Source organism: Athene noctua, chromosome 30 (assembly GCF_965140245.1).
Source record: "Athene noctua chromosome 30, bAthNoc1.hap1.1, whole genome shotgun sequence".
NCBI lineage: Eukaryota > Metazoa > Chordata > Aves > Strigiformes > Strigidae > Athene > Athene noctua.
The window spans coordinates 3,338,897-3,364,913 of NC_134066.1; the positions used below are offsets into that span (position 1 = coordinate 3,338,897).

The following is a 26,017-nucleotide window of genomic DNA, read 5'->3' on the forward strand; positions in this document are numbered from 1 at the left end:
AACACAACATGGGATTTGACTTCCCTGTCATGGGGATGTACAGCTGTGGCAGCAGCTATGGGGCACCAGCCTGTATGCAGCTGACAATCACTGTCAGGCTCTTGAGATGGTCTCAGGTCCGGCAGTGTACGTTACCCTCATGCCCTCCACCACCAGTAGCCCAGAAACAGTTGATACAGCAAAGAAATTTCTGAGTGGTGAGTAGGAGGTTGAACTGCGGGCAGTGGTGCCACACTGGGACATGTCTGGGAGAACTCCTGGGACAGCAGTCAGGCTATGAGCCATGGGGCAAGCAGCCAGGGGAGCTTTTGGGATGGGAGAAGGCTTTTTGAGCCATAGACATTGTGGCCGAACAAAGATGCACCTGGGGGACCCATCAGAGCAGCCCCAGGAGGCTTGCTGGACATCTCAGCGACTTGCAGGATGGGGAGGCTGGAGGATTTCCAGGTGGAAATGAGGGGCCTCATCTCCTTAAGTGTCTGAATAGGATCGCCTGCAAGGATGGGAGGGCTAGCTTAAGGGGAAGGAAGAGGTTGGAGAGCATGCCCACTGGGGTAAGACTGCTTTAGGGACACAGCTTGAACCCAGCACTTCTGATTCTTTGGGCAGATGCACAGGGTGCAGATGCTCTTGGGAGAAAGGCCTGGTCCCCACCTCCACCTGCCTGCCCCACTGCAGTGGAACCCTGGTAGGCAGGGTAGTGTGGGGGCATCACAGGCCTGGGAGTGTCCCAGCACTGGCCTCACAGAGTGGGTGAAGGTGGATGTGTCCCTGGGTGGAAGAAGAGCCCCCAGCCCCGCGGCCCCCCCACTTACTGAACACTGTACACCTCCAGGTAGGGGCCACAGCAGCCCGGGGCCTGCACCCTCCCCAGCCCCCTGGGGGGCCAGCGGTGCCCCCTGCTCCAGCTCTCTCTCGAGGGGGTAGCGCTCGAAATCCTGCCCTCTCCCGATCCGTTCAAGGTCGGGTGAAGAGAGGGATGTCCCCACCGCGCTCATGCCCGCGGCGCTGGGGAAGGGCCCAGCCGGGCATGGGGCGCGGTCCCAAGCGCTCACGGGTGCCGGCGGCGAGGCGGCTCTGCCTGTCGCCGCCAGGGGGCGCTGCACCGCGGCCCGCCGGTCCCGGCGCCGGGCGGCCGGCACCACCAGCAGCCCGCCCCCCCGCAGCGGCCGGGACCTCCCGGGGTGTTGGGGTGCGGTGGGCTCTAGATACTCGGGGGGGGCCGGGGCGGTGCGCGGTCCCAGCGGCCGAGGCTGCTGCCGGCGCCACCTCTCTGCGCGGCCACGCGTGCCGCAGCAGCGCCCGCGGGGAGCCGGGCACCCACGCGGCACTTTCCGGTTCAGAATCCCGCCCCGCGGCGCCGCTGCCAGACCAGGGCGGCCCGTCCAGAGCACGGGCGACGCGCGGAGCTTCCTGTCAATCGCAGTCGCCCCTTCCGTCAGGTCCCCCCGACCCCCAGCCCGCCCAGGGCTTGCGGGGCCCGCCGAGGCCGGCAGCTCCCTTGACCCCTGCCCGGGGTCTCCTGAGGGCGACGGGCCCGCTCCGACCGGGCGGTGGTCCTGGTGCCGGAGGGTAGCCCCCACTCAGCTCCTCCCGGACGTGCCTGGGCTGCCGGAGGTGCTGAGCCCGCGCTGGGCGGTGTCGGCCCGGGACGTCCCCGCTCCGCCCGCCCGCACAGGGACCTGCGGCCTCTCCCGGCCGGGGCGGAGGGAGGCGCCGGGGCCCGGGTCCCCGCGCTGCCCCGGGGGGGCCGGGCCGGGCGTTCTTCGCGTTGGCGTCCTGCGAGCGCCCGCACCGCTCTTTGCCCCGCACACAGGTGTGCACGGGGCGTGGGGGGGTGCATGCGTGCCCGGTGACACGTGCATGAACGCGTGTGCGCGTGGTTTGCGCACGAGTGTACGCAGACGCGTGTGTGTGTGGGGGGTGGGTGTTCCGTGCGCACCCGCTGCCCGTGTGCCCACCTCTTGGGGTGGGCGACCTGCGCCAATGTTGCACGCGCGTAGACGAAGCCACGCGGGTCCCCGTGTGCGGGACCTGTGCGTGCGCAGCGCCCCGTGCGTGGACACGGGTTCACGTGTGCGCAGCCGTGTGTAAGCCGAAACGTCTCGCAGGGCCGTGGCGGGCGCGCGTGCAGGATCCAGCCCGGGTTTTCGGAGTGGCCGGAGCCGGCGGCGCTCCCGGCCGGGGTCTCCGTCCCGAGCGCGCTCGGCGGCGCCGCCGCCCAAGTTGGCGGAGCGGGACCCGTCGCCCCTCCGCCAGCGCTGGGACGCGCCGCCCCCGCGGGGCTCCGGCAACTTTCTCGGAGCGCCCGGGGCTGGGTCGGGGAAGTGCGGGGGGCGCCGCGCCGTCCCGCCCCGCCGCGCCGTCCCGCCCCGACCGCCGGGGTCCCCCTGGATGTGCCGCTTCTCGCCCGGACAGAGCTGCAGCCGCAGCCGGGGGAAGGGGGAGCGCGGAGCCGCGGGACCCGCCGTCCCGCTCGGGGCCGCGCGGAGCCGCTCGGAGGTAGGACCCGTCGGGCGAGTCGGGGCCGCGGACAGGGGCTCGGGGCGCCCGCGGGGCCCCCCGCTCTCCGGAGGAGCCGGGATGGCACCCGAGCCTCCGCCGGGCCTCGCCGGGGCCGTCCCACGCCCGCGCCCCGTCGGCGCCGTGGGGACCGTCGGCCGGGGCTCCCAGCGCGGCGCCCCCAGCGCGGGGCCCGGCGGGGCGGGAGCGGAGCGCGCGGCGCGGCGGGGCCGTGCCGGGTCGGGCGGGGGCAGCGCGCGGGGACCCCGGCCGCGCTCCGCGTCACGTACCCTCGCGCTCCCGCCGGCTTCGTGCGCCCGGTGTGTCGGCTGCCCCGGCCGCGCCGCTGCAGGGCTCTCCGGGCTCCCGGGGAGGCGGCCCCGGCTCAGGGCAGCTCCGCTGGTGCCCAGCGCGGGGGTGTTGGGCCAGTAGCTGCGATCGGGTGGAAGTTACTGCCCCGGTCCGAGTGACGCGGCAGCTGCAGGACTGCCCTGGGGCTCAGGATGAACGGCGAGCAGTGCCACCTGCACCGCTGGCGCAAGCTTCGGGCCATCCCCGGCCCTCTTACCCTGTGCCAGTCGTGGTCTGTTTGGGGCTCCGCCAGCCACCTCGCGGGCCTCTGCACCCAGCGGCTTTGGCAGGGCACAGAGCTGGCAGGCCCAGCCCATGCACCCCGCAGCCGGAGAGGATGGCTGTATCCCCACCAACAAGCACCCGCTGTCCCCAAGGCCCTGGGCAAGTCTCCGAGGGGAGGACGGTTGGGCGCTGGGACAGTGGGTCCCCCTGCTCCCCTGTCAGCCTGCCAGGCCATGTGGGCAAGAGTCTGCCAGGAGTGAGGTACAGGGAGATTCTGCGCACCCCAAGGAGCCTCCCAGAAACCGTGGCGAAGTGCCTAGGTCCCAGCGCACCTTGGCTTCCCAGCCCTCATCCCACGGGGCCCTGGGGCTGTGCTTCTTCCCTCGCCACGTGGGCTGTAGCAGAGGCTGCCACAGAAGTGTCCTGTGTCTGGGAAACCAAGAATCATAGAACAGCCCAGGTTGGAAGGGACCTTGAAAGGTCCTCTGGTCCAACTGTTTGTGGGAGAGGGACCCTATCAAGGGAGTTTATCAAACCTCACTGCTTTTGAGGCGAGGGCAGAGCTGCTTTTTCACATCAGTTATGGGGTGCCTTGGTGCATGCCTGTGCTGGTTCTCAGTGTCTGTCAGTCTGCCTGCACTCTTGCATGAGTACTGCTTCTGGCTTTAGTACCCCAGAGAGCTGGGGCTGGGGGGAGGCGGGTTGGGTGAGGGAGCTCAGCCTTGAGTCCCCCGACAACCGTAACCAGGCTTGACCTCTCTGGCAGATGGGTCCAAGTGCCTCCTGTGCCCCACTGGATGTCAACCCTTTGGCCACCTTTCTAAACCCTTCAGGGCTGTTGGGCTCCGGCGTTGGCTCTGTGTCACTCCCTGGCTGGCATGAGAAGTTTGTGGCTGGCAGAGCAGGCTGGGCAGGGTCAGGCATGGCACAGAGGAGCAGGAGGGAACTGTCATTGCCAGCGTGAGAAGCCCCTGAGCAGGGCATTGCGAGACCTTGTCAGCCCAGCTTGCAGCTGAGCGTGAGCTAACGGAGCCTATGTGGGCACAGGCCACCCCTTTTGGGGTCTGACCCGAAATGCCTGCAATGCACCCCCAAACTACACCAAGCTTTCAGTGAGCCAGGAGTGCGGGAAGGCTAAAGGCAGAGGAAGCGTCTCTCTGGAGTCATGGTGCCCTGGGCCAGGCCCTACGCACATATGTGAAGTCCAGGTGGTCCCTAACCAGAATGGGGAGCACTCAGCACTGCAGTGACAGCTTGAGGGCTGCACCTCTCCTATGAGGATGGAGAGGCAGGCAACTGGGTCTGAGTGGGGCTGGATAGCTGTGGCATTTGCAACGCTGTGTTTGGGGTCCGGGAAACCAGTGGGTACTCCAGCCACAGTGAAGGTCCTGTGCCCAGCCCTGGAAGGGATGTGGGGGCCCAGCAGATGCTGCTGGATACGCAGATATCTGAGTTTTCCCCCACTCTGATCTCTAGGCTACGTGTGGCAAACCTGAGCTGGTGGATGTAGCATCCTGAGGGTGGGCATTGGGTTTCGGTGCAGAGGCAGGTTGGGGGGAAGGTAGGAGGAAGCAGCTGGTTGAAGCTTCTCCTTCAGAATTTCAGACCTAGGAAAACTTACCAGTGTGTCTAGGTGTGCTGTGTCCAGCTGAGGCAGAAGCTGCCTCTCTGGGAGGCAGGGGATGGCAAAGGCACCTACGTGTCCCCTCCATGCTGTTGTGTGTGTTTGGAGCTGGTTTATCAATGCACAGCGGGAGCTGGGTTGGTCGATGCCCTTCCTTGACCCTTTCCCCAGCACGGTGAAGGTTACTGCTACTCAGCAAGGGTCTTTGAGGGCAAGGGGTTCAGCTGGAAATTGAGACCCTGGAGCACATCCACACTCCCTGTGCCTGGTAGGACCCCCAAATTCCCTGACTACCAAGCATCCCAGCACTTCTGAAGAGACTGGCATGTACTGACCTGAGCCCACTAGCGCATACCCTCATGCAGTCTGCCAGCCCAGCTGTCACTGTGTGCATGCATGAGCTCCCAGTAATGCTTGTGAGTGGACTTGTGAGGTCCTCCAGGCATCTGCGTGTAGCCAAGTCACCGGCTGCTGGTGTGGGATTCCTCATGTCCCCCATGTTCCAGGGTCTTTTTTATCACAAACACAAAAATCAGGAGCTGGTTGGGAGCTGAAGATCGCCAAGCCTCTGTGGCTGGTCTAGTGGGAGGTAGTGGAATTGCATTCCCCTTGCAGTGCTGGAGCTTGCGGAACTTCGAGAATCTCCCTGGAGCAGGGAAGTTTCCATCCGGAGGAGTGAGTCAGTGTGGACACCTTGTGACGTGTGCTGTCGCGTCAGGGCAGCCTGAGGGGAGAGGCGGGTGTTGCGCTCGGGCGTGGAGGGGGATTTGACTGTCTAGAATGTGTGAAGGGTGGGTGAGTGGATGGGCTGGAGGTCACGAAGGGCCTTCTTCCAGCGCAACTGGGGGATGCTGTTAGGGAAGTACCACAGCTCAGGGCTCCAGCTGCAGTGCTGGAGAGTCTGCCCCTCTCATAGTCCTTTGGGAATACGCTCTACCCACCACTCCGACACACTGTATGAGTGTGCACACCCTTGCACCTGCATGTGCATGCGCCCTCATGTACCTGCATGTACACATGTTCACATGCGCACAGACACTTACACACCTATACCTGCACATACCCATGTGTGACATGTCTTTCACAAAAGGATGTAGTGCTGTCTTTCCTTCCTTCTACAGGTCACTGTAGAAGTGCATCCCGTCTGTACTGACATACTAAAAGAGGGAAACCTTGAGCGTCTGATAGAAGCGGGGCCAATCCTCCTACAGCCAGAGCATCCCCCAGGAGCACGTATGTGCGTGCACATCTATGGACATGTATACAGAGGGGCCCGTTTGTGTGTGTATGTACATCTGCACAGTTGTCTGCCTGGTTGGTGTCTTGCGTCTGTGGTACTGGAGTCTTTCTGCCTGTGTGCCTCAGTTTCACTTGACCTCCTGGTGTTTAGCATTCCCAGCGATGTGATAAATAAAAAAGGTCCATTGAATGGGTCCCTCATGAGACTGAGGGGATTCTTCTACAGAAATCCTCACAGGAACACAGCAAGTGTACCTACCCCAATCCTTATGGCACATCAAAACCCTTCAGAAGCTGCAGAATAACAAGGTGAACAGCTGATAAAATAGCTGCCTCAGAGTGGGAACAAGCAGCAAAAACAAGAGTCAGATTTCAGCTCTGCTGTATCGGTCTGAGGCTGATGCAGGGTGGGGGGGGGATATTTCCAGATGTGGTGCAACCCCCCTGTCAAACTCCCACCCCTGATCTAGGGGGAGCAAAGCCCTGGCTGGAGCCCCCCACGCTGGCAGAGAACATGGCTGAAAGCGATGGGATTGCTGTGTATGGACAGAGCAGGTTTTCAGTCAAGGAACAGGAAAGCAGGCATCCCTCCACCAGTGGCAGACACTTCAGGAGAGACCGATGTGTCCCAGCAGGCAAGAGATCACTGGGGACTTTTGGGAGCAGCCAGAGAGCACTCCCATCACCACCTCTCAGCAGACAGAAGGGGTCTCCTGCCGCAAAGGAGGAGCAATTTAGGCTTCCTAAATCCCCAAGTGGTGTGCTTACCTTGCTCCGTGCTCAGTATGTCAATAGACAGGTGGTTCCACAGCTTAAAAGGGATTGCTTTTGTATATCTAATCCTTTAATGACTGCTAAAGTCCCTATCGGGTCCCGCACATCCTCTGTTCCCATCTTCTGGGGAATCCTGCAGGATGGAGCTGTTGGGGTGGAAACAGGCTCAGTGTGAACTTGACTGCAGCTGGAGGACCGATGACCGTGCAGCCCTCTGCCTGCTGTGTCCTAACCTTCTCTCCCTCAGGACAGCAGAATTTCCTGCACTGCACTGCAGCCCCTGTTCTGAGGGTGTCCCTCCATGGAACACATCAGCATGCTCGGTTGGAGGTGATGCCTTGATGCCATGGGAAGGAGCAGTGCCTGGCAGGGGCTCCCATGGCTGTGACTCAGAGCTGGGCTTTTATGGGTCCCACATGTTCAATTTTGCTGTTTCCCTCCGGCACTGGGGAGGAAGGTGGAAGCATAAAAATTCCTTATAGAAGCTTCTGCCATGTGTGCACCCCCCTTACCTTCACCCCAAAACCTTACCCACACGCAGACTCCAGTCCAATGAAGGTAGGGGCCAGGGAAGTGGCTTTATGTGAGCAGTTTTCAGGGGTAGGGTGTACTGGGGGCCAAAGCAAACAACATGCAAGCCTGTGACAATTGCCTGCCTGCCCTGGGACCACCTATCAAGCACCACCACTCCTGCCTGGCTTGCCACGGCTTCCTGAGCGGCTCAGCATGTGGTTGAGGGCTAGTGGACCCTGCTTTACAGGGGGAACAGAGGCAGGGAGCGTGGAGCCACAAGCTCCCACCCTGCAGCCCTCCTCCGTGGGCTGTCTCTGCCCTGAGTTACTCTGGAGACTGGGCAGCCAGGGCTACGCCCCAGGCTGGCCTACCTTCCCCTCCTCTCAAAGCACACGTGTGTTAGCATGTGTTAACATGTCTAGAGGCATGTCAGTGCATGGTCGTGAGTGGGTGTGGATGCATGTGGGAGAGGGGCTGGATTGTTTTGCCCCCTGCTGAGATGTGGTGTATGGGTGGGGGTGTACTGTGTCTTGCATGTGCTGCTGGAGGGATGGGTGGGCTGGGGAGGGACCTCTGGTCCTTGCTGGAGGTGGTCCGAAGGGCAGAGAAGAATTTTGGCATGGAGTGGGGAATGAGGATGTGTTACGTTTTCTGAAGGTGGCAGCCAGGGCTGGAGAAGGGAGGGAGAACGGACTGCAGGATGTCCTGAATCTCTCTTGGCATGGATGCTTCTGCCCCTTTCCTTACACATGTGTAAACTTCCCCCAGAGCTGGTTCTTCTCTGCCTCATCTTTTCCAGGCCAGGGACCACCTTGGAACGAGCTTGGCAGCCCACACCAGCATGGGATCATGACCCTGAATCATCCCCTTTCAGACCCCCTGAACCTGAAGCAATGTGCTTTGTGGCAGCTGCAGTCCTGGGCAGATTAGCTGCCCCATGCAGAGGAGCTTGGGCTCACCCTAAAGGCCTGGCCTAACAGTGGGGTCAGATGCATAGCAAGGCAGCTGGGCGGGAGGTCTGCCCATCAGTTCTACTGGAGGCAGAGATGAGAAGGCGTGTAGGGGTCAGGGGAAGCAGGTCCCCAGTGCAGACTGGCCCGATACCAACTTGGTCCCAGGGCAGGGAAAAGGGGCTTCTTCTAGGGGGGGAATTTCACTGTCTTTGCACCACCATCAATGGCCTTTCCCCACCCTCAGTGCGTGCCAGCTGTGGGGCCTGGTCAGGCTGCCGAGCATGCAGGAGACATTGTAGCTTGGGGAGAAGCATGTTGACACTGCCAGACCCAACCTGGGAGGCAGCTAGGATGTGTCCCCGTGATCCTGGACTGTCAACTGGCATGAGGGAGCGTTGGCTCCCTGGTAGCTCTCTTCCAGTCTTGCTACTTTTACCTACGTGCTGCGGCACAGCCTGGCCCGCTGTCCTGTTCCTGTTCTGCGTCTGCAGAAGTGCCCTGGCCGTGGCTCTGTCTGAACTGCTGCACTGGTGCGGGAAGGCAGATCTTAAGCCAGTTCAATGTTTTTCCTCAGGCCCTGTGGGGTTAAACCGATCGGGCATGTGGCTGACTGGGGGTCGCAAGACGGCTGAGGTGAGGGCTGCAGGGGCGTCAGCAGGGCTCTGTGTCTGTGGTGGGCTCAGGAGACGTTCGCCCCAGGGCTAGAGTCCACCTCTCCTGAGGGGTGATAAGGATATGCAGTGGTGGCCTTCTGGGGCATCTCCCCACCCTGCTGGACCCTGTGCCGTACCACTGGATCCTGTTCTCTCTCTGGCTTGTCCCTCTGCTCTGGCCCTTCCTTGCTCTCTCAGTGAGTAAGGGTTTGGGGTGATGGGGCCTGCAAACATATAGCAGCTCCCCATTAGTTGCTGTTGTAGCTCCCCAGATGCACATGCAGACATGCACATATGCACATTCCACACGTGTAGACATGCACAAGCATGCATGAAAACACATACATCTGTGAGTACATACACACAAGCACCCCCCCAAAACGTACTCATACATAAACACAACCCCCTCTCCACACATGCAGACACATATGGCCAAACTTGTGTATTCACACACATGCTCATGGAAATACAGATGCCCCCCACGCATGCACACAGAGAGCCCTCCCCCAGGCCCCCCACGCTGGGGGCTGTGCTGGGCGGGTTGATGGATTGTGCCACACACAGCTCAGCGCTGCTGGTGTATGGGCTGGGATCTCGGCCGCACTGGCTAATCCAGCCCTGACATCACATTCCTCCGCAGTGGGACTCCAGGGCGGTTAACCCTGCCGGGGCTGGGCCTGGGGCAGGAGATGATGGGGACAATGCGGAGGTGCAGACAGGGACCCCCGCAAGCCCTATGTGCTGGGCTGGATGGCAGCCACCCTGCTGCAGCATGCTGCACTCGTTGCTGCGGGCTGGCTGGCCCCAGGGCTGTCAGAGCGGGTCGGGAGCAGGGAGTGTTCCTGGTGCGAGGTGGGAGCTGGGGTGGGGGGTCTGCCCTGTCACAGGCTGCAGTGGGGTGCAGCCTGCCGCCTCCTCCTCCTCTTGCAGCCAGGTCTCCTAAGGTTGTGCAGTTCCCCTCTCAGTGCCTACGTCTGTGTCTCTCCCTCCTTCCTGCCGTCTCTGTTCCACCACCCATCAGTGTTGGCATCCTGACTGTCATCCTGCGGTACGAGCTCACTACATCTTTCCCTTTCTGCCTTTTGTGCCTTCTCCTCTGTCTCCTTCCCTTTCCCCCACCCCATTCCCCAGTGTCCTCAGGAAACTGGAGCCAGATGACAGATTTTAGATGTGTTTGTAGGAAATAAAAGGCAAGGAGCTGGGGGGGGAGGGGGATGGCCAGTCTTGACCCCCTCCTGTGCGGTGTTTCAGTGTCTGGAGCCAGCCCTGCTTCAACTGCTGCTGCCGCTGGCTTCGCTCCTTGTTTTCTTGGCAGACAGGAGGAGGAATGTGTTTCAGTTTGAGTTTCTTGGCAGGAGGAGACCAAGGGAAGATTCCCCTCAATCCCGGCTGCGCCTGGCTCTCGAATTTATGCCCATAGGCTGCGACTTGGGTGGGCCGCGGTAGTGTGCAGCAGGCGGGGGAGGCGAGCGCGGCGGTGGGGGAGCCGTGGGCCAGTTCCCATTGGCTCCCTGCATCCCCGGCCCCCTCTGGCTTCCCCTGCTCAGGGGGCCACCAGGGTCTGGGGAGCCCCTGCGGACCCCATGGGCTGGGGGGGAGCATCCTGCAACTGGTACCCTTGGGCCCTGGGCACTTTCTGCCTTGTATAGCCACCCCTCCGTGCTGATGCTCAGCAGGGGGAATGTGTGGGATCGGAGAGAGCCGTCCCACTGCTGTCATGCCCGCCTGGCACCCGCCTGCCTCCAGGCTGCCCCAGCAGGGACACACGGGCTTTGCCAGGCTGGGTCTGCTCGCCAAACTCCTGCCCTCTGCCTGGACCCAGGAAGGAGAGGCTGTCTTGGCACAGCAGGCCGCTGACTCTCCTGCTGTACCTGGGTGGCCAGGGACTGGGGATGGTGGGGACCGGGGCCCCACTGAGGTGCCACCAGGCCTGCATGGTAGGTGCTGGAGGGGGCATAGAAGGGATCCCCCTCCAGGCAGGGAGGTGGTGTGCAAGGCTGGGGAGTTGTGAGGGGGGGGTAATGTGCCTCCTGCTACATGCCTGTGTGTTCCCCATGTGTGGTGGTGTGCTGTGCATGCATGTGTGCTCTCTGTGCCACTTGTGCTTCATGCATGTTTACGTAAACCTGTGCACATGCATTTGTTGTGTGCATGTGTGCTGCACACATGCACATGCAGCTTTGTTTTCCACTGGACATATGTATTCTCTGGTGTGCGTAAGTATGTGTGTGCACTGCATGTTAGACAGGTGCTGTGTGCATGCACATGGAGTTTGTGTGGTCTGCAGGTGTGTGTACACGTGCTCTGTGAATGCATGTGTGTATGTGTGTGCAAGGATATAGCAGGTGGCAAGCATGGCTGGGGCTGGCACAGCTGTGCATAGAGAGGTGAACAGGGCTAACAGCAAGGTAGAGGGGACATCACAAAGGCTATGGGAGAATTAACCCTTTCCTTGAAAGCAGTAGATGCCCCACAGATAGAGCCGCATTTGCTTGGAACTCAGGGCAGCAAGGCCCCAGTGCAGTTCGGGGCCGGGACCTGTAGGCTGGTGGGGGCCAGCTGGACCCAGGGCAGCACCCATCATCCCCTTGCTGCTGCAGCAGGTGGGTGTGCCTGTCTGGACACTCCCCTGTGGGCTTTCTGGGGTGGCCACATACGGTTACTGTACTGCGTGGTGACTAACGACCTGCTTGCTTTTGTATAGAGTAAGGAGCTGGTGGGCTAAGAGTGTGGGGTTGGGGCAGCCTGGGGGAGCTCAGGTGACGGTTCTCGGGAGGGGGAGACAAGAGACTTTGTCTTTGCTTAACTCCAACACACCACATTATCTCCCAGCAGCACGTCTGCCTCTCCAGATATGTGCAAATGTATGTTCATGCATCCGTGTGTGTGTGTGCGTGCACATGTGAACAGCTGTGTGCGCAAAGGGCTGTGGGGTGTTGCTGTGGTTGACTCCACAACTGGGAAAACTTTTGTGAGGGACTTGCAAACCCTCTCTTCGTTAGGTGTTGTGGCTGGGGTAGGGGCCAAATGGGAGGCTTCTCCTGAAGCGAATCCCCAATCTTTGCTGCAAGGCCCAGGTCCAGCAGGCAGGTAAGAGGCCTCTCCTCTGCCTGCCCCCCCCTCGCCTCGTTTCCTCCTCATCTCTTTCCCTTGCCTGCCCCCAGCGCCCCCACCTTCCTGGGTACCTCCCTCCCCCTTTGCCTGCCCTGCTGCCCCCCGCCCCCCCCGCTCCATTCTTCCTGGCTGACACTCTCACAAAGCCCGGAGACAAGCTTTCAAAGGGGCAACTCATGCGGAAGAATTGCTGCCCCCCTCACCCCCCCCGTGCTCCAAACGCAACCCAGCACTTTCCCAGCGGGGTGAGGGGCTCCCACTCCCCCAGACCCCTTGTTTGGGGCGATTCCCTTGGTCTCTCAAAGGGGAGGGCTAAGGGGGCAGGAGGCCTTGTTTCCAGCACCACCCACACGTGCCTCTCCCTCACCCTGCGGTTGTTTCTCCTTCCAGAGCCTCTGTCCCTCATGTAAGCCCTCAAGGGTCTTGGGGCAGGACAGTGACCAAGGGTGGGTATGGAGTTGGGGGCCAGGACCTGGGTGCAGAGGTCAAAGGCACATCCATGGTTGAAGATCTGACCATGGGCAGGGCCAGGCAGAGCGGCAGGTGGAAATGAGACCCAGACACAGGGCAGGAACCTGCAGGCTGGGATGCGGTAGTGGGCTGGGCTGGGCTGAGCCCTGTGGGCAGGGGTGCGATGTGTGGGTGGGACAGGGCAGGGTTTTGACCTGCAGGCAGGGTGGGTACCCACGGGCAAGGCAGGGCAGGGCTGGGTGGGACCTGCAGGTGCTGCAAGGACCCATGAGGAGGGAGGAGCAGGGTGCCAGCTCAGGTCTTTGACCAAGTATGTTTCTAACCATCTGTGCCTTAGTTTCCCTTTTTGGCAGTTAAGGCTCGCAGTTTTTACCTATGTGTGTGTATACTTGAGTGTGGATGTTTATGTGGGTGTCTGGGTGCACACGTGTGTATTTCATTACTCCTGCAACAGACACTGCAGTGGGCTCAGGACTCTTGGGACTGAGAGGGACAGGACCCTCTTAGTACAGTGCCAAGCACGAGGGCATCTTGCTAAGTCAGTATCCAGGGATGCTCGTGATGGATGACCACAGGGTGCCCTGCAGCAGTGTCGCTGCTTGTGCCAAGCAATCAGAGGTGGTCTTGAACTGAGCAGTGCTCTGATCTGTACTGCGGTTCTTAGGGTATGTTAACTCCCCTGTGCTGGTGCCACAGGGGGCCTGCCGGGCATGGGGACAGACATATTTGCTTTGGAGGGGGTGGCTGTTGTGACACAGAGCTGCCATGGCTTGTACGTCTTGTGCCCACCCAGCCTGTCGGAGGCATGCATTTTCCACATGGTTTATGTCTCTGCAGTGCCAGCGAGCAAGGAGAGGGATGTGGGGGGCTGCATCCTGGCCCCACAGACATCTCCTTTTTTACCAGCCCCCTCTCCCTTCGAGGTAGATACAGGCTTGTGCCCCAGGTGGGAAATGGCCCCCAGCTCCAGGGAGAAAGTGGAAGCCCCTAGGGAAGGAGAGGGTGGGCACCCTGGTGGGAAGGGAGTGCCAGGATGTGTATATGTGGGGGGGAAGGGGAGAACACCAGGGGCCACCATGGCACGGCGGGCGTCTGCAGAGTTCTTCGGTATGCGGAGACGTTCATCAGTGGTTGCTGCTGAGTCGGATGTCCTCGAGCCCAGTTCCTCTGCCTAGGACCCTCGTTGTTCATGTTCCCCCACAGTCACCTGCCCTTTCCACCTAGGCCGTGCCCCCGGGACTCCGCTTTGCCGTGGGGTCGGGGCACAGGCCTGTGCCGGGGCTGCCGTGAAGCAGCAGCACAGAGGTGGCCACATAGAGGGTGCTGCGCCCTGGGCAGGGGGGCGCGGGGCCTCGGCGGGAGGTACCAGGCCGTGGGCAGGGCGGGGTGGGCACGGGGCGGGAGCGGGAGCTTAAAAAAGTTTAAAAAAGGGGGGATGCCCCCCCTTCCCCCCACCGGGCCGTGCCTCCCGCCGCGGGGGGAGCGGGTGCGACCCCGCGGTCCCGCTGCCCGCGGCCGCGCTGCGCCGCGGCGCCCCCTGGCGGGCGCGGAGCCAGCGCACCCTTGTCCTCCGCAGGCCCCGGCCGGCTCCCGCGCCCCGGCGAGGACCAGATGCGCTCCTGAGCCCGGGCAGGCCCTGCCGCGACATGTTCAACCCCGCCAGCCCCCCGGCCACCGCCTGTGCCGAGCATTGCTGCCTGCGCCCGCCTCATGGACCAGCCTCGGGCGCCCCAGGGCCAGAAGGTCGGTCATGGCCCCCTCGTCCTGGCCAGTGCCTGGGCCCGAGCAGTTGCCGGGTGCGGGCGCGAGGGGCGCGGACTTCAGGTTCAGTCCCTTGGTTTGGGGATGCTCTGGGGATTTCCTCTCCCCCTTGTGCCACCCACCCTGATACATCTTCCTGTCTTTCTCCTCCCCTCTGCTAGGACTTGACTTCCCCTTATGCCATCAGTCAAACCTCATGAGCAGTCACCGTGGTTATGGGTTGGTGCCAAGAACCGAGCACCCAGGCGGTGGCGATGGTAAGTCTCCAGTCTTGGGAGGCCATGGGGCAGGTGAGGGTTCTACGGGAGGTTTAGGCACCCTCTGGGGAATGTGTCGATTATGTCAGGAGTGGGGGTGGGGGGGTCTGGCAGTGTTGGGGACAGTAACACCTGCGATGAGGGAGGAGGCTGCTGGGGCCTCGGGTATCTTTCCTGGAACAGTGATGGAACAGGAGGATTTGTGTTGTCTGTGTCCAAGGGGATCAGGCACTTTTCTTGGGATCAGCTGTGGCAGGGAGTACGTGTGTCAAGGGATTCAGGTACCCCCTATGGACATTGATGGCTGTGATAGGGAGAGTGGTACACTTCTGAGCCATGCCACAGTCCAAAGCCAGCAACATACATAAATTGGAGCCTGAGTAGATGGAGAGCAGCCCTTCAGAAAGGGATCTGGGGGTGCTGGTTAGCAGCAGGCTCAACAGGAGTCACCAGCATGCCCCGGCAGCCAAGAAGGCAAACCGCATCCTGCGGCGCATCAAACACAGCATAACCAGCTGGTCAAAAGAGGCGATTATCCCGCCGTATTTGGCCTTGGTGCAGCCTCACCTTGAGTACTGTGTGTAGTGCCGGGCCCACCATTTAAGAAGGATGTGAAGGTATTTGAATGTGTCCAGAGAAGGGTGACAGAGCTGGAAGGCACAGCCTGTGAGGAGTGGCTGAGGACTTTAGGTCTGTCTAGTTTGGAGAAAAGGAGGCTGAGGGGTGATCTCATTGCTCTCTACAACTTCCTGAGGAGGGGAAGGGGAGAGGGAGGTGCTGATCTCCCTGGTATCCAGTGACAGGACACATGGGAGTGGTTCAGAGATGTGTCCGGGGAGGTTTAGGCTGGACATTAGGAAGTATTTCCAAACAGTGGAATAGACTTCCTAGAGAGGTGGCTGATGGCCCAAGTCTGTTGGTGTTTAAGAGGTATTCAGACAATTGCCCTCAATAACTTTTGGTCAGCCCCAAATTGGTTGGGCAGTTGGACTAGATGATCATTGTAGGTCCCTTCCAACGGAAAGATTTCTATTCTATTCTATTCTATTCTATTCTATTCTATTCTATTCTATTCTATTCTATTCTATTCTATTCCTATTTCTACTCTAATCATCAGAAGATAACTGGCACACTCAGGGTACTCCTCCAGGCTCCAAAGCCTGGTGGCTTGTGTCCTTGGGGGGTTCTTCAGCCTCCTAGGACCCACGCTGACAGGAGTGCCCCCCACTCTCTGCTGCCATCCCAGGTTCACGGTTCTCAACACCCCGTGGTGCGGGCAAACTGGGCAAGAAGCGCGCACTGTCCATCTCACCCCTGTCAGACTCTAGCATTGACCTGCAGACGGTAATCCGCACTTCACCCAACTCCCTCGTTGCATTCATCAACTCCCGCTGCGCCTCTGCCAGTGGGTCCTATGGCCACCTCTCCATCAGCACCATCAGGTGGGCACCAGACTTCAGCTCCGCTGGCATGGATGCAGTCTGTCAGTGTGGGAGCCTGAATGGCAATTTCCAACTTGGGGAGTGCCTGGGGTAAGGGCTAGGGAAGGTGGGAGCAGAGTGGGGTGGTGGTTTAGGGACAGAGTGGCCTGGGATCCCTACCTCAGAAGATCTAAATATCTGTCCTTTGATGGTGTCATCTGCTCATCCTTCTTGCTCTTTGCAGTCCATCACTGGCGTACCAGAGTCCACCGGGTCAGCAGAAGGGCCAAGGCCACCTGTACAACCACACCCCCCACCCCCCACCTTGTAGCTCCCATGAATACATGTCCACTCGCCCAGGGCTCCTGCACCATGCCCCAGCTCGTGGGACCCTCAAACACTGCCAGGTAAGGGGGCTTTTCACCCATATAGGTGGTGGACCGGCGGACATCTCAGTGCTGACTGCTTTCCACCTTCCCCCTGCCCCGGTAGCAGCTAAAGTTGGAGTGGAGCCTGAGCAGCCCTCTGGCTGTCAAATACCCAGAGGAGAGATCCGAGGGTGACATCTCCAGTCCAGCTTCCACAGGCACCCAGGTAATCCCCAGGCCTTGAGACACCCCTCACTTCCCCAGGGCTCTGTGCTTCTCTCTGGCACTACTCCCAGTAATAGGGAGCACAGAGGGTCATTCCTGGGTGTGCTCATCCGGCTGTGCTCCCCCAGGACCCCTTGCTGGGGATGCTCGATGTTCGGGAAGATCTGGAGAAGGAGGATGGGAAACCTGAGTCTGAAACCGTGTATGAAACCAATTGCTACTGGGACAGCTGTGCCAAGGAGTTTGATACACAGGAGCAGCTGGTGCATGTGAGTTAGGTCCTGCCTGGGTATACCCAGTCCCAGAACCTGTCCTCAGGCTGATGGCTGACGTCCCCCTGTGTCAACCCACGACTCTGACTCTAAGGTTGTCCTATACTGGGCCGCTCCCCTCCCGCCCCAGCCCTGGGAGCTCACCGCACAGGTGCACAATGTTGGAAGTTGCCTCTAGGAAGGGAGGGACCTGCATTCTCCACTTTTTGCGGGCACGTTCTTCATGACCCTCCCATACCACGTCCCTAGGGGGAACACCCAGTCTGGCCTTCCTCACCCCAAGGGCAGCTCTCTTGAACCACTGGTGCATCCAGACTTCCTCCTTAGCTCTTTGTCTCCCTCCAGACACTCCAACTCCTATATCCCCTTGACCACCCCTCAGACCACCTTGACCCCTATGTCTTCTCTTGGTCATCCCAAAATTGCCCTCAGCTATGTCCTGTATCCCCTGCCTCCTCTAGACACCATCTGTCCACTCTGCTTCTCCCTAACGTCTGCTGTTTCCACCTGCCATCCCAGTTCCTCTGTGTCCATTTTCCCATGATATTCTTGACACCTGCATCTCCCTGAGCCTCGGTACCCTCCCCAATGCCACCAGTGATGCCCCTCTCTCCTCAGCACATCAACAATGAGCATATCCATGGGGAGAAGAAGGAGTTTGTGTGCCACTGGGCAGCATGTTCCCGGGAGCAGAGGCCCTTCAAGGCTCAGTACATGTTGGTGGTGCACATGCGACGTCACACGGGCGAGAAACCTCACAAATGCACGGTGAGCTGGCACGAGCCTTTGCAAAGACTCAGCTAAGCTGTGATGCCTTGAGCCAGACAGAGCTCAGGGCAGAGTGCGAGCTGGCCCGTCTGGTATATGGAATTGAAGGGGGACATGTGGTGGGGAAAAGGAGGTGGGACAGACAGTGTGGTCAGGAACGTGGTAGTGCATGATAGAGTGGGGTCCACATGTGGCAGGCCAGAGCCTGTGTGATCACTGGCATGGCAGAGATGCACATGAGGTAAAGAGGTACGTAGCGGGCTGGGTACAGCATGGCCGTGTGGCCAGTGCATGGCAAGGTGGCGTGACGTAGGCCAGAAGAGTAAAGGGCTGTGCAGCGGTGTGAGGACATGCACCTGAAAGAGGGCCAGTGTGTTGTGTGTTGACTGGGAGGAACGATGCATGTCTGTGGCAGATGTGCCCTGGGTATGTAGTGTGGGGGCGATGCAGTAAGGTCTGTTGAAGGTGTGTGGCATGTTTCACCCTACCTGTCTGCACAGTTCGAGGGCTGTAACAAAGCCTATTCACGCCTGGAGAACCTCAAGACGCATCTGCGCTCACATACGGGTGAAAAACCGTATGTGTGTGAACACGAGGGTTGCAACAAGGCCTTCTCCAATGCTTCTGACCGGGCCAAGCATCAAAACCGCACTCACTCCAATGAGGTACAGACCCATCTGAGGCTCTTTGCACCCCTTTGGGCTCCCCATATGCCTCCTGATTGGTCCTATACTCTGAAAACTCCCTGCATTTTTTTTTTTGGTCTGTGTGCCCCAACTCCTTCCTTGCCTGCTCTAATACAAGTATGGCCCCCTGCGTTTCCACCAGAGTCCCTTTACACCCTACCCACGCCTGTGGAGCGCTGTCCTTACGTTCTTCCTCTGGCTCCCTATGATGTCCTCCAAGGCCTTGCTGTAGCACCTGAGATGCCCCCTCCGAGGAGACTTGGCCTCTTTGATCCCTTCCCACCCTCAGTTCCCTCAGTTCTTGGGCCTACTCAAGAGGGAGGAGAGGGGATTTATTTCATGCCCTGCTGGTTCTTTGTTGGGAGGGGTCTCTGGTCGGAGCTAACGCTCTCCCTCTACCGTGCCTGCCTTTTTTCCCTGACAGAAGCCCTACGTGTGCAAGATTCCAGGCTGCACCAAGCGCTACACAGACCCCAGTTCCCTGCGCAAACACGTGAAGACGGTGCATGGCCCTGATGCCCATGTCACCAAGAAGCACCGAGGGGATGTGGTGCCAGGCCGGGCACTGCCCACTCCCAGTGGCCCCCCAGACATGAAGCAGGAGAAAGACACAAATGGCCCCACTGAGGCCCGGAAGGATGACAGCAAGCTCTTGGTGCCTGACTTGGCCTTGGTAAGGAGCTGGGGGTGTGATGATGGAGGGAGGCCTGGCCAGGCCTGTTGGAGGCGTCAGTCTGCACGGTAGGGGAGTCATCTCCACATCTGGCAGGGTGCAGGCTTGCAGGTGTAGTGGATGACCCCTTTTTCCTCGGTTAATGTTTTAGAAGCCACAGCCCAGCCCAGGTGGGCAGTCATCGTGCAGCAGTGACCACTCCCCACTCGGCAGCACCACCAACAACGACAGTGGGGTGGAGATGGCGGGCAACGCCGGCGGGAGCTACGAGGATCTGTCCACGCTGGAGGATGTGATGCCTGGTGAGCCTATGGGCCCCTCAGGACTCATGGCCCTCCACAAGCTAGAAAATCTTCGCATTGACAAACTGAAGCAGATGAGGAAGCCGTCAGCTACCAAGGGCCTGAATTTGCCAGCCATCCCTGGAGCCGGTGAGACTGTGGTTCCCTCCCACCCGGATGTGGTGCTGGTCCCATGGGCACTGTGTCGAGCGAGGTCTGGTTTGCAGCCAGAGAGGATTCCACACCTTCCTTTCACTAGTGGTGGACCCCCACATCTGGGCTGTGCCCCATCTTTGGAGTCGATGATCTTAAAGGTTTTTTTCCAATCTAAATTATTCTAAATGATCTTCTGCCCTCTCTTTGTTGCCACCACTTGAATCTGTTTTGTCTCCTGGCAGGCACTGACCATGGGAGAGGCCACATCCTGGTACTGGAGGTGGCTGCCTGTTCCTTCTCTGACCACTGGTGCCCTCCTGTGTTCCGAGTGCCCTGGTGTAACTCCTCCTTTTCTTTCCTCAGGCCTGCCTGGGGACGTGCCCGGGATCTCCGTGCTGCCGCCAGCTGCCTCGCACCGGCGCATTGCAGAGCTGTCGGCAGCAGAGATGGGCATGCCACTGAATGAGCGCCGGAGCAGTGGCACCAGTACCGTAAGCTCAGCCTACACAGTGAGCCGGCGCTCATCCCTGGTGTCCCCGTACCTGGCTGGGCCATGTCTGGGTGGCGAGGCAGGGACGGTGCCTGGCAGGGCAGGCCTGGCAGGTGGCTATGACCCCATCTCTCCGGATGAGTCGCGACGCTCCAGTGATGCCAGCCACTGTGGAGGGCTGCCAGGTGTGGGCAGCCTTACCCCGGCCCAGCGTTACCGTCTCAAGGCTAAATATGCTGCAGCCACAGGTGGCCCACCCCCAACCCCACTGCCCAGTGTGGAGCAGGTGGGCATGGGTGGCCACAGCAGCTTATCCGGGGACTACCTTGGGCTGTCCGAACCCCGCTTCCTTGCAAACGGTTTGTTGCGAAGGCACAGTTCCAATGACTATGCCAGTTATTCAGGCAGCGTTCTCCCTCACCTGGTGCCTCGGAATGGTGTGCGGCGGGCCAGTGACCCTGCCCGGACCGTGACTGACCCTCGTGCTGTGCCCAAGGTGCATCGTATTAAGAGCATGGGTAACGTAAATGTGCCAGGAGTGGGCAGAACTGTTCTGCAGCCCTTGGGTGGTTCTGATGCCAACCTTCAGCGCCATGTCTTCTCTCCACGCCCACCTAGCATCAGTGAAAATGTCTTTCTGGAGAGCGTGAGCATAGAAGGCCCTGACCCAGGCATGGAGCCTGGCTTGCTAGAGATGGAACAGTACTTGAACTACCCTGAGGAAAGCTTCCCATGCCAGGGGACAGGTGTGGAGCTCCAGTGCGAAGGCCTCTACAGCAACTCTCACCGGACCACGGGGGGTATGCAACTGAACCTGGGAGGGCACGGGGACACGGAGCAGGGGTTGCTTCAGTCTGAGTTCTCCCTCCCTCAGTGCCAGATGAACCAGCATGCTGGCAATGGGACTGTGCCGGCTCCTTGGGATGAACCTCTCCAAGGCAATATGGAGATGAGTTCCAGGCGGTCAAGTGTCAGCGTTTCTGCTGCTGCCATGTCTGGGCCACACTGTCACCATCAAAGTACTGAGTACGCGCTAGCCAGTTCTTGTGGGCAACAACCCAAACTTGTGAGCTCATGCCAGGACAGCGCATTTTCTGGGGCGCACCGGCTTAATCGACTACAGATCAAATCTGAGCAGTGCTACCCAGCACCTGCCCCAGCACTTGTTCCCTGCCAGAACCCCAAGCTTGCTGGGCCCATGCAGCTTCCTGCATCATTTGGCCAAGCCATGAATGCAGGGCCTGGTGGTTACCAGTCTGAGGAACAGGCACCTGTCAGTTACATGGGCACGTTGAGCCCAGGTGCTAGAAGAACCCAGACCCCCACCACGCAGACCAAAGAAGTGATGGTCCGTAGCTATGTCCAGGCTCAGCAGGCTTTGATGTGGGGAGAGCAACTAGTCTCCAAGGGAGGGGAGCCGGGCATGGGGCTGGGCAGTGAACCTGGGCAGTGCCAAGCCATGGAAGCACCACTGTACCTCAGCCCAAAGTACTCTGGTTACCAAGCCAAACCAGATCACCTGCAGAGTCTGGCAGAGACCCAACACCTCCTAAATGTCCCATGCTTCAACCCAGAGATGGTGCCGCACCCACCTGGTGGCCCTAAACCACCCGGTCACCAAAACAGTCTCAACTATGCTGGCAACCTGGCTCAGCCTAGTCATTCCTACGGGGGAGTGGAAGCCAGCTCCCGGCGTGTGCTTCGTTTGCCCCCTGCCTGTCCCACACCCGAGGGGCCCAGTAATGCCCTGCTGTATTACCCAGGCCAGGACACACATGTGGGAAAAGGGCATAAGCTGCTGAGCCAAACGGCATCAAGCTGTGGGGGTCCTGGGCATTATGACGGGAGCTTGGAAGGACTCAAAGGCAGCTCATATTACTGCCTGGATTCAGGAGAGCAGGTGGCCAACAGCCTGGATTCCCTGGACCTGGAGAATACGCACCTTGACTTTGATGCCATTGTGGAAGATCAAGAGACACCTGAACTGCTGCCTGGGCCCCCGAGCCCTGCTGGTGGCCTCTTGCTTCCTGCATCTGGTGGTCCTAACATGGCTGTGGGTGACATGAGCTCCATGTTGAGCACTCTGGCAGGAGAGAGCCATTTCCTCAACACCCTGTCCTAACTAGTAGGTACCAGCCATCAGGTGGGCACGTCTGCAACCAAGGAGGCCTAAACCACATTTGGGCAGAGGCGTGAAAGCCCTCCTCACGTGCAGATTTATGCCTGGTGTGATGAGGAAGAGGGGAGAAACACCCCTGGTGTCTCCCCTTCTCCAGTCTGTAAGTGTCAGGCTCTTTCAGGGGGAGGGATGTTGCTGGGTCCCAGACATAGCTGCGACCCCGATCAGGTGTTTCAGGTCACCTCTTGTGGGGGGAACTGGTTTTACTGAGCCCTTCCATTCCAGTGCCTGGAACCTTTCTCTGCTTCCTTCAGCCCTCTGGAGGTGGCCCTGCATGGTCTTAATGTTGAAACCAAAGAGTTCCACCCTCCCCGACCCTGTGGGCAGGCCCCATTCCTATGTTCCCACTGCACCCTGCTTGCGACCCCCGACACCCCCCCCCCCTTATATCCCAGTCTTTGTCAGGACTGCAATCACTCCTTGCTTGGCAAGCCCTCTGCCCCCTCCCTTCCATCTTGCTCAAGGAGGGAGAAGGGGGAGGGAATTCACCACCAGGACGATGGTGGTAGGGGGCTTGGAGTGCCTGGCACTGCCTGTGTTGCTCTGTACATAGTGTGCCTATGTATCTGTCTCTTCTCTGGGTGTTACCCCGGCCTTTCTTCTGTTGGAAAGAAACAGCAGTGCCTCCCTGCCCCATTAAACCCTTTCTCAGGGGAGTGTGAGCTGTGCGCTTTTTTTTTTTTTTTATCCCTGCAGATGGGCTTCAAGCAGGATCCCTGTGCTAGGTGCTGTAGAGCCTGACCCCCTCCCTCTTTCCCTCATTTGGGACCAAGAGCCACCTGTGCCCAGCCCTACAGAATCATCCCCTTCCTTTGGATTGGGGATCCAGCCATAGCATGTGCCACACAGGCCAACCACACACTGATTCCCACTGCGGGGGGGTGGGGTGGGGTGGGGTGGCGGGGGAAGGGCAGTGCTGCCCCCGTGTTGCAGACCTTGCAGCATTAAACAAAAGCACCAGCAAAGGCACAGTGAGACCCACGTACACTTGAAGGCATAATCTCAAGGTATGGCTCAGTGCCTCTGTGGCTATGCCTAGGTCTGAAGCTTTTTCTTCAGACCATCTTGGCATCTCTGGGGGCTATTCTGGGCTCTGCCTTAGGCACTGAGGTGCCACCTTGGCATCTCCAGGGCTGCTCTGAGTGCTGGGGCCTCTTGTAGGATCTCTGGGACTTTCTAGGTGTGTTTGCGGCTTTTCTGGGGTCTTGAGTCGCTTTTTGATGGCTCTGAGCTGCTATGTGTTTTCCAGCGTTCTTTCCGAGGGCTGCCTTGCCGCTTCTGCAAGACGGATAGGCTTCCCAAGGACCCTAAGGGCACACTCGGTGCCTTCAGGGCAGCACTGGGCATGAAAAGCTTATAAATTGGGTGTTTCAGGCCATCCTGGTGTCTTTGGGGATGCTTTAGGGTTGTTTTCAGGCTGTTAGTACATTGGTGGGGGCTGTTCTCCAGGTCTCTGAGCCGATGTCTTTGTGCTGCTTGAGTTGCTGTAGGTGTGCTGGGGCATTCCCTTTTATTCCAAGGCTCCTGAATATTCTCTGAGCTTTTCCAGAACCTCCAAGTTGTGCTCAAGAGCATCTTTCCCGGTCCCTGGGCCTGTTCTCAGACCTACTGGTCTTCTTTCAGGGTCTGAAGGTGTCCTGCCAGAGTCACGGGGGTTTTCTGGGATGTTCCAGGTGCTGCGGGGTCTCTACTGCCGGGGTGGGTCCCCAGGGGCTGCAGGCTCCGGGTCTTTCCCGACTACGAGGGCTTCCTCAGGGCCCCGAGGGCCGTCCCACCCGGCAGGCCTGCACCTCAGACCCGCGACAACCGTTCAGGGTCTCCAGAGCTTGCTCCCGCTCCTCCCCCGTGCCCTGCGGGTCTGTTCTCCGGGCGGTGACCAGGGTCCCCGCGCTCCTTCCCGGGCCTGTTTCCATGGGGACGGCTCGGCGCCAGCCCGTAGCTCGCGGCCGGCGTAAGCGGGCCAGGGAAGCCCCGCCCCCCCCGTGCGGCCGGGACCTCCCGCGCCGCGGGACCCTGGCGCGTGCGCCGCAGCGCCCTGCGCAGGCGCGTCCTCGCGTGCGCCGGGTGGGGGAGGGGCCGCCGCGCGCGGCCCGGTGCTGGGCCTGGGCCCCGCCCTGGGGCGGCGCGGCGCGGGGAGGGGCCGCCCTGCCGCGCCCGGGGCAGAGCTGGTCCCGCGGGCGGGGCGGCTCGGGCCGTGCCTCACCGCGGCGGTGCCGGGTTCCCGTAGTGGCGGAGGCGATGTGGCTTATCTGTGCCGGGGGCGGGGGGGTCGTTGTACCTGGGTGGGGGGCTCTGCTGGGGGCAAGCAGAGGTCCATAAGCCTGAAATGGGAGGCAGGTCTCGTTTATTAGCTGCCGCTAATAAATAAAAGTGATCCTTTTCCTTTTTAGGAAAGGGATAAGAGAATTTTCACGGGTTGCTCTAGGTTTACTGTTCTTGAGAAGGGACGAAACACAGGATTCTCTGATCTGGAACTGTAATACAAAAAAACAACCAAGCAACGTTTGCAAGAAGAGCAGAGTTTGTGATCGTGGTCTGATACACATCAATGAATGAAATGGCCTAGGGGATGGAGGGAGCAGGGGGAGTGTGTTGTGTTCGTGGCCAGATCCCTTCATAGTGGCACCCTGGTTTTTCCTTCCTGCTACTACAGTGCTTACAGTAGAGCTGATGTAGCCTTGTCACCAGGTCTCCCCTCAGTAATGAAGCACCTGTGATGAGGATTGTGAGGCTCAGCAGCAGAGCAAAGCAAGCGCTGTCAGCACGCTCAGTGGGGCTGAACAAGTCTAACGTTTGGTGACACGGGCAGCAGGGTAGTGGATGTGCAGCGGAGGAATACTGGTGGGTTGCAGACAGGAAGGCTGCGGTCACTGGGGAGGCTCTGGAGACGTTATGGAGGCAGAGCCGTGGGTGGGTGGGTGAAAGAAGACAGTTATTGGGAGTACCTTCTGGGGACATGTTCAGTATAGTTTTATATGAACTCTAAGTGAGGTGGAGAGAGAGAGGTTGGGAGGTAGGTGGGGAGCGTAGGCCTGACAGGAAGGCTCTGGCCTTTCTTTGTTCCTCTTTGCCATCTGTGGTGCCCATCGGGCATCATCTGTCTCGCCTATGGGGTTTCTGACTTCCAAGCTCTTACTTGCATTATTCCTGCGGCTTGAAATGCACGGTAAGTGCATCGTTGTGCCACTGCAACGGTTACTGTGTGAGCACTAGCTGAAATCGCCAGTGCGTTCTGAATGGATCAGATGTCTCGCTCTCTATGCTGAAGCAGTGAGTGTTTTGTTGCGGTGTTCCTGTGTCATAGGTTTTTCTTGTCAGCTGTCTCGGCTCCGGTTGTGTCAGGTTTGCTAGCTCTTCTTTGCATGGGGGCAGGGGCGTGCTTTCTGTGGCCTTCAGCGTGCTTTTCCACGTGCCCCAGAGCCCTCAGCGTGCCTGTCAGAGCAACCCAGAGCTTGCACACATCAGGTGTGTCTTCTGTTTGTCTGGTCATCTTGATGACCGCCCTCTCAGCTCTGCTGGCCTTTCTCCAGTGGGAAGTACTTACCGATCCATCTTGCCTAGTTGTGCTCATGTTGTGCCATCTGCATTGCGATCTTCGTGGCCTAGGTCTCATGGGTTATCCATCTTGCTGTGTCAGTACGGCTGACAATTTTCTAACACTCAGCATTCTTTGGCCTTTCTTTTCCAGCAGGATACCTGTGCTACACAGTGGTATGTTGTATGGGTTTTCTGGCTGGTGTTCTCTTCTGTGCTTATTGTGTGCTTCTGATGGCCTGTTCCTGAATCTAGCACAGACAGTGTTTTTTCAGGGATGTTCCTATGCTGCTTTGTGATTTTTGTTGTTTTTTCTTCCTGGTCTGGGTTTGTCTTGCCTGTAGGGTTCCAGCTGTGGAAGCAAATAATGCTCATGAATAGTATATGAAGGAAAGAGTAAATAATGGGGAGGGCACAGGGCAGAGGCAAGGAGCAGGGGTAGAAGAAGTTGCAGGATAGGGTGGCTGTCAGGGAAGTCGTCAGCATGTCGATTTGGGTTCAGAGAGTGTGTTCTGTTGTACTGGTGG

The 26,017-nt window shown here is 59.5% G+C and overlaps 1 protein-coding gene across 1 annotated transcript; it reads left to right on the forward strand.

Moving 5' to 3' along the window:
- Positions 1 to 2,320: 2,320 nt before the first annotated feature.
- On the forward strand, positions 2,321 to 22,590 carry GLI1 (GLI family zinc finger 1). Its single transcript, XM_074929532.1, has 12 exons — positions 2,321 to 2,502; positions 13,996 to 14,162; positions 14,342 to 14,437; positions 15,684 to 15,879; positions 16,103 to 16,265; positions 16,351 to 16,452; positions 16,580 to 16,720; positions 17,342 to 17,491; positions 17,992 to 18,156; positions 18,602 to 18,850; positions 19,002 to 19,281; positions 19,651 to 22,590. The coding sequence occupies exons 2-12, from the start codon at positions 14,066 to 14,068 to the stop codon at positions 21,897 to 21,899; spliced, it is 3,888 nt and encodes a 1,295-aa protein (XP_074785633.1). The 5' UTR covers positions 2,321 to 2,502; positions 13,996 to 14,065; the 3' UTR covers positions 21,900 to 22,590.
- Positions 22,591 to 26,017: the final 3,427 nt, after the last annotated feature.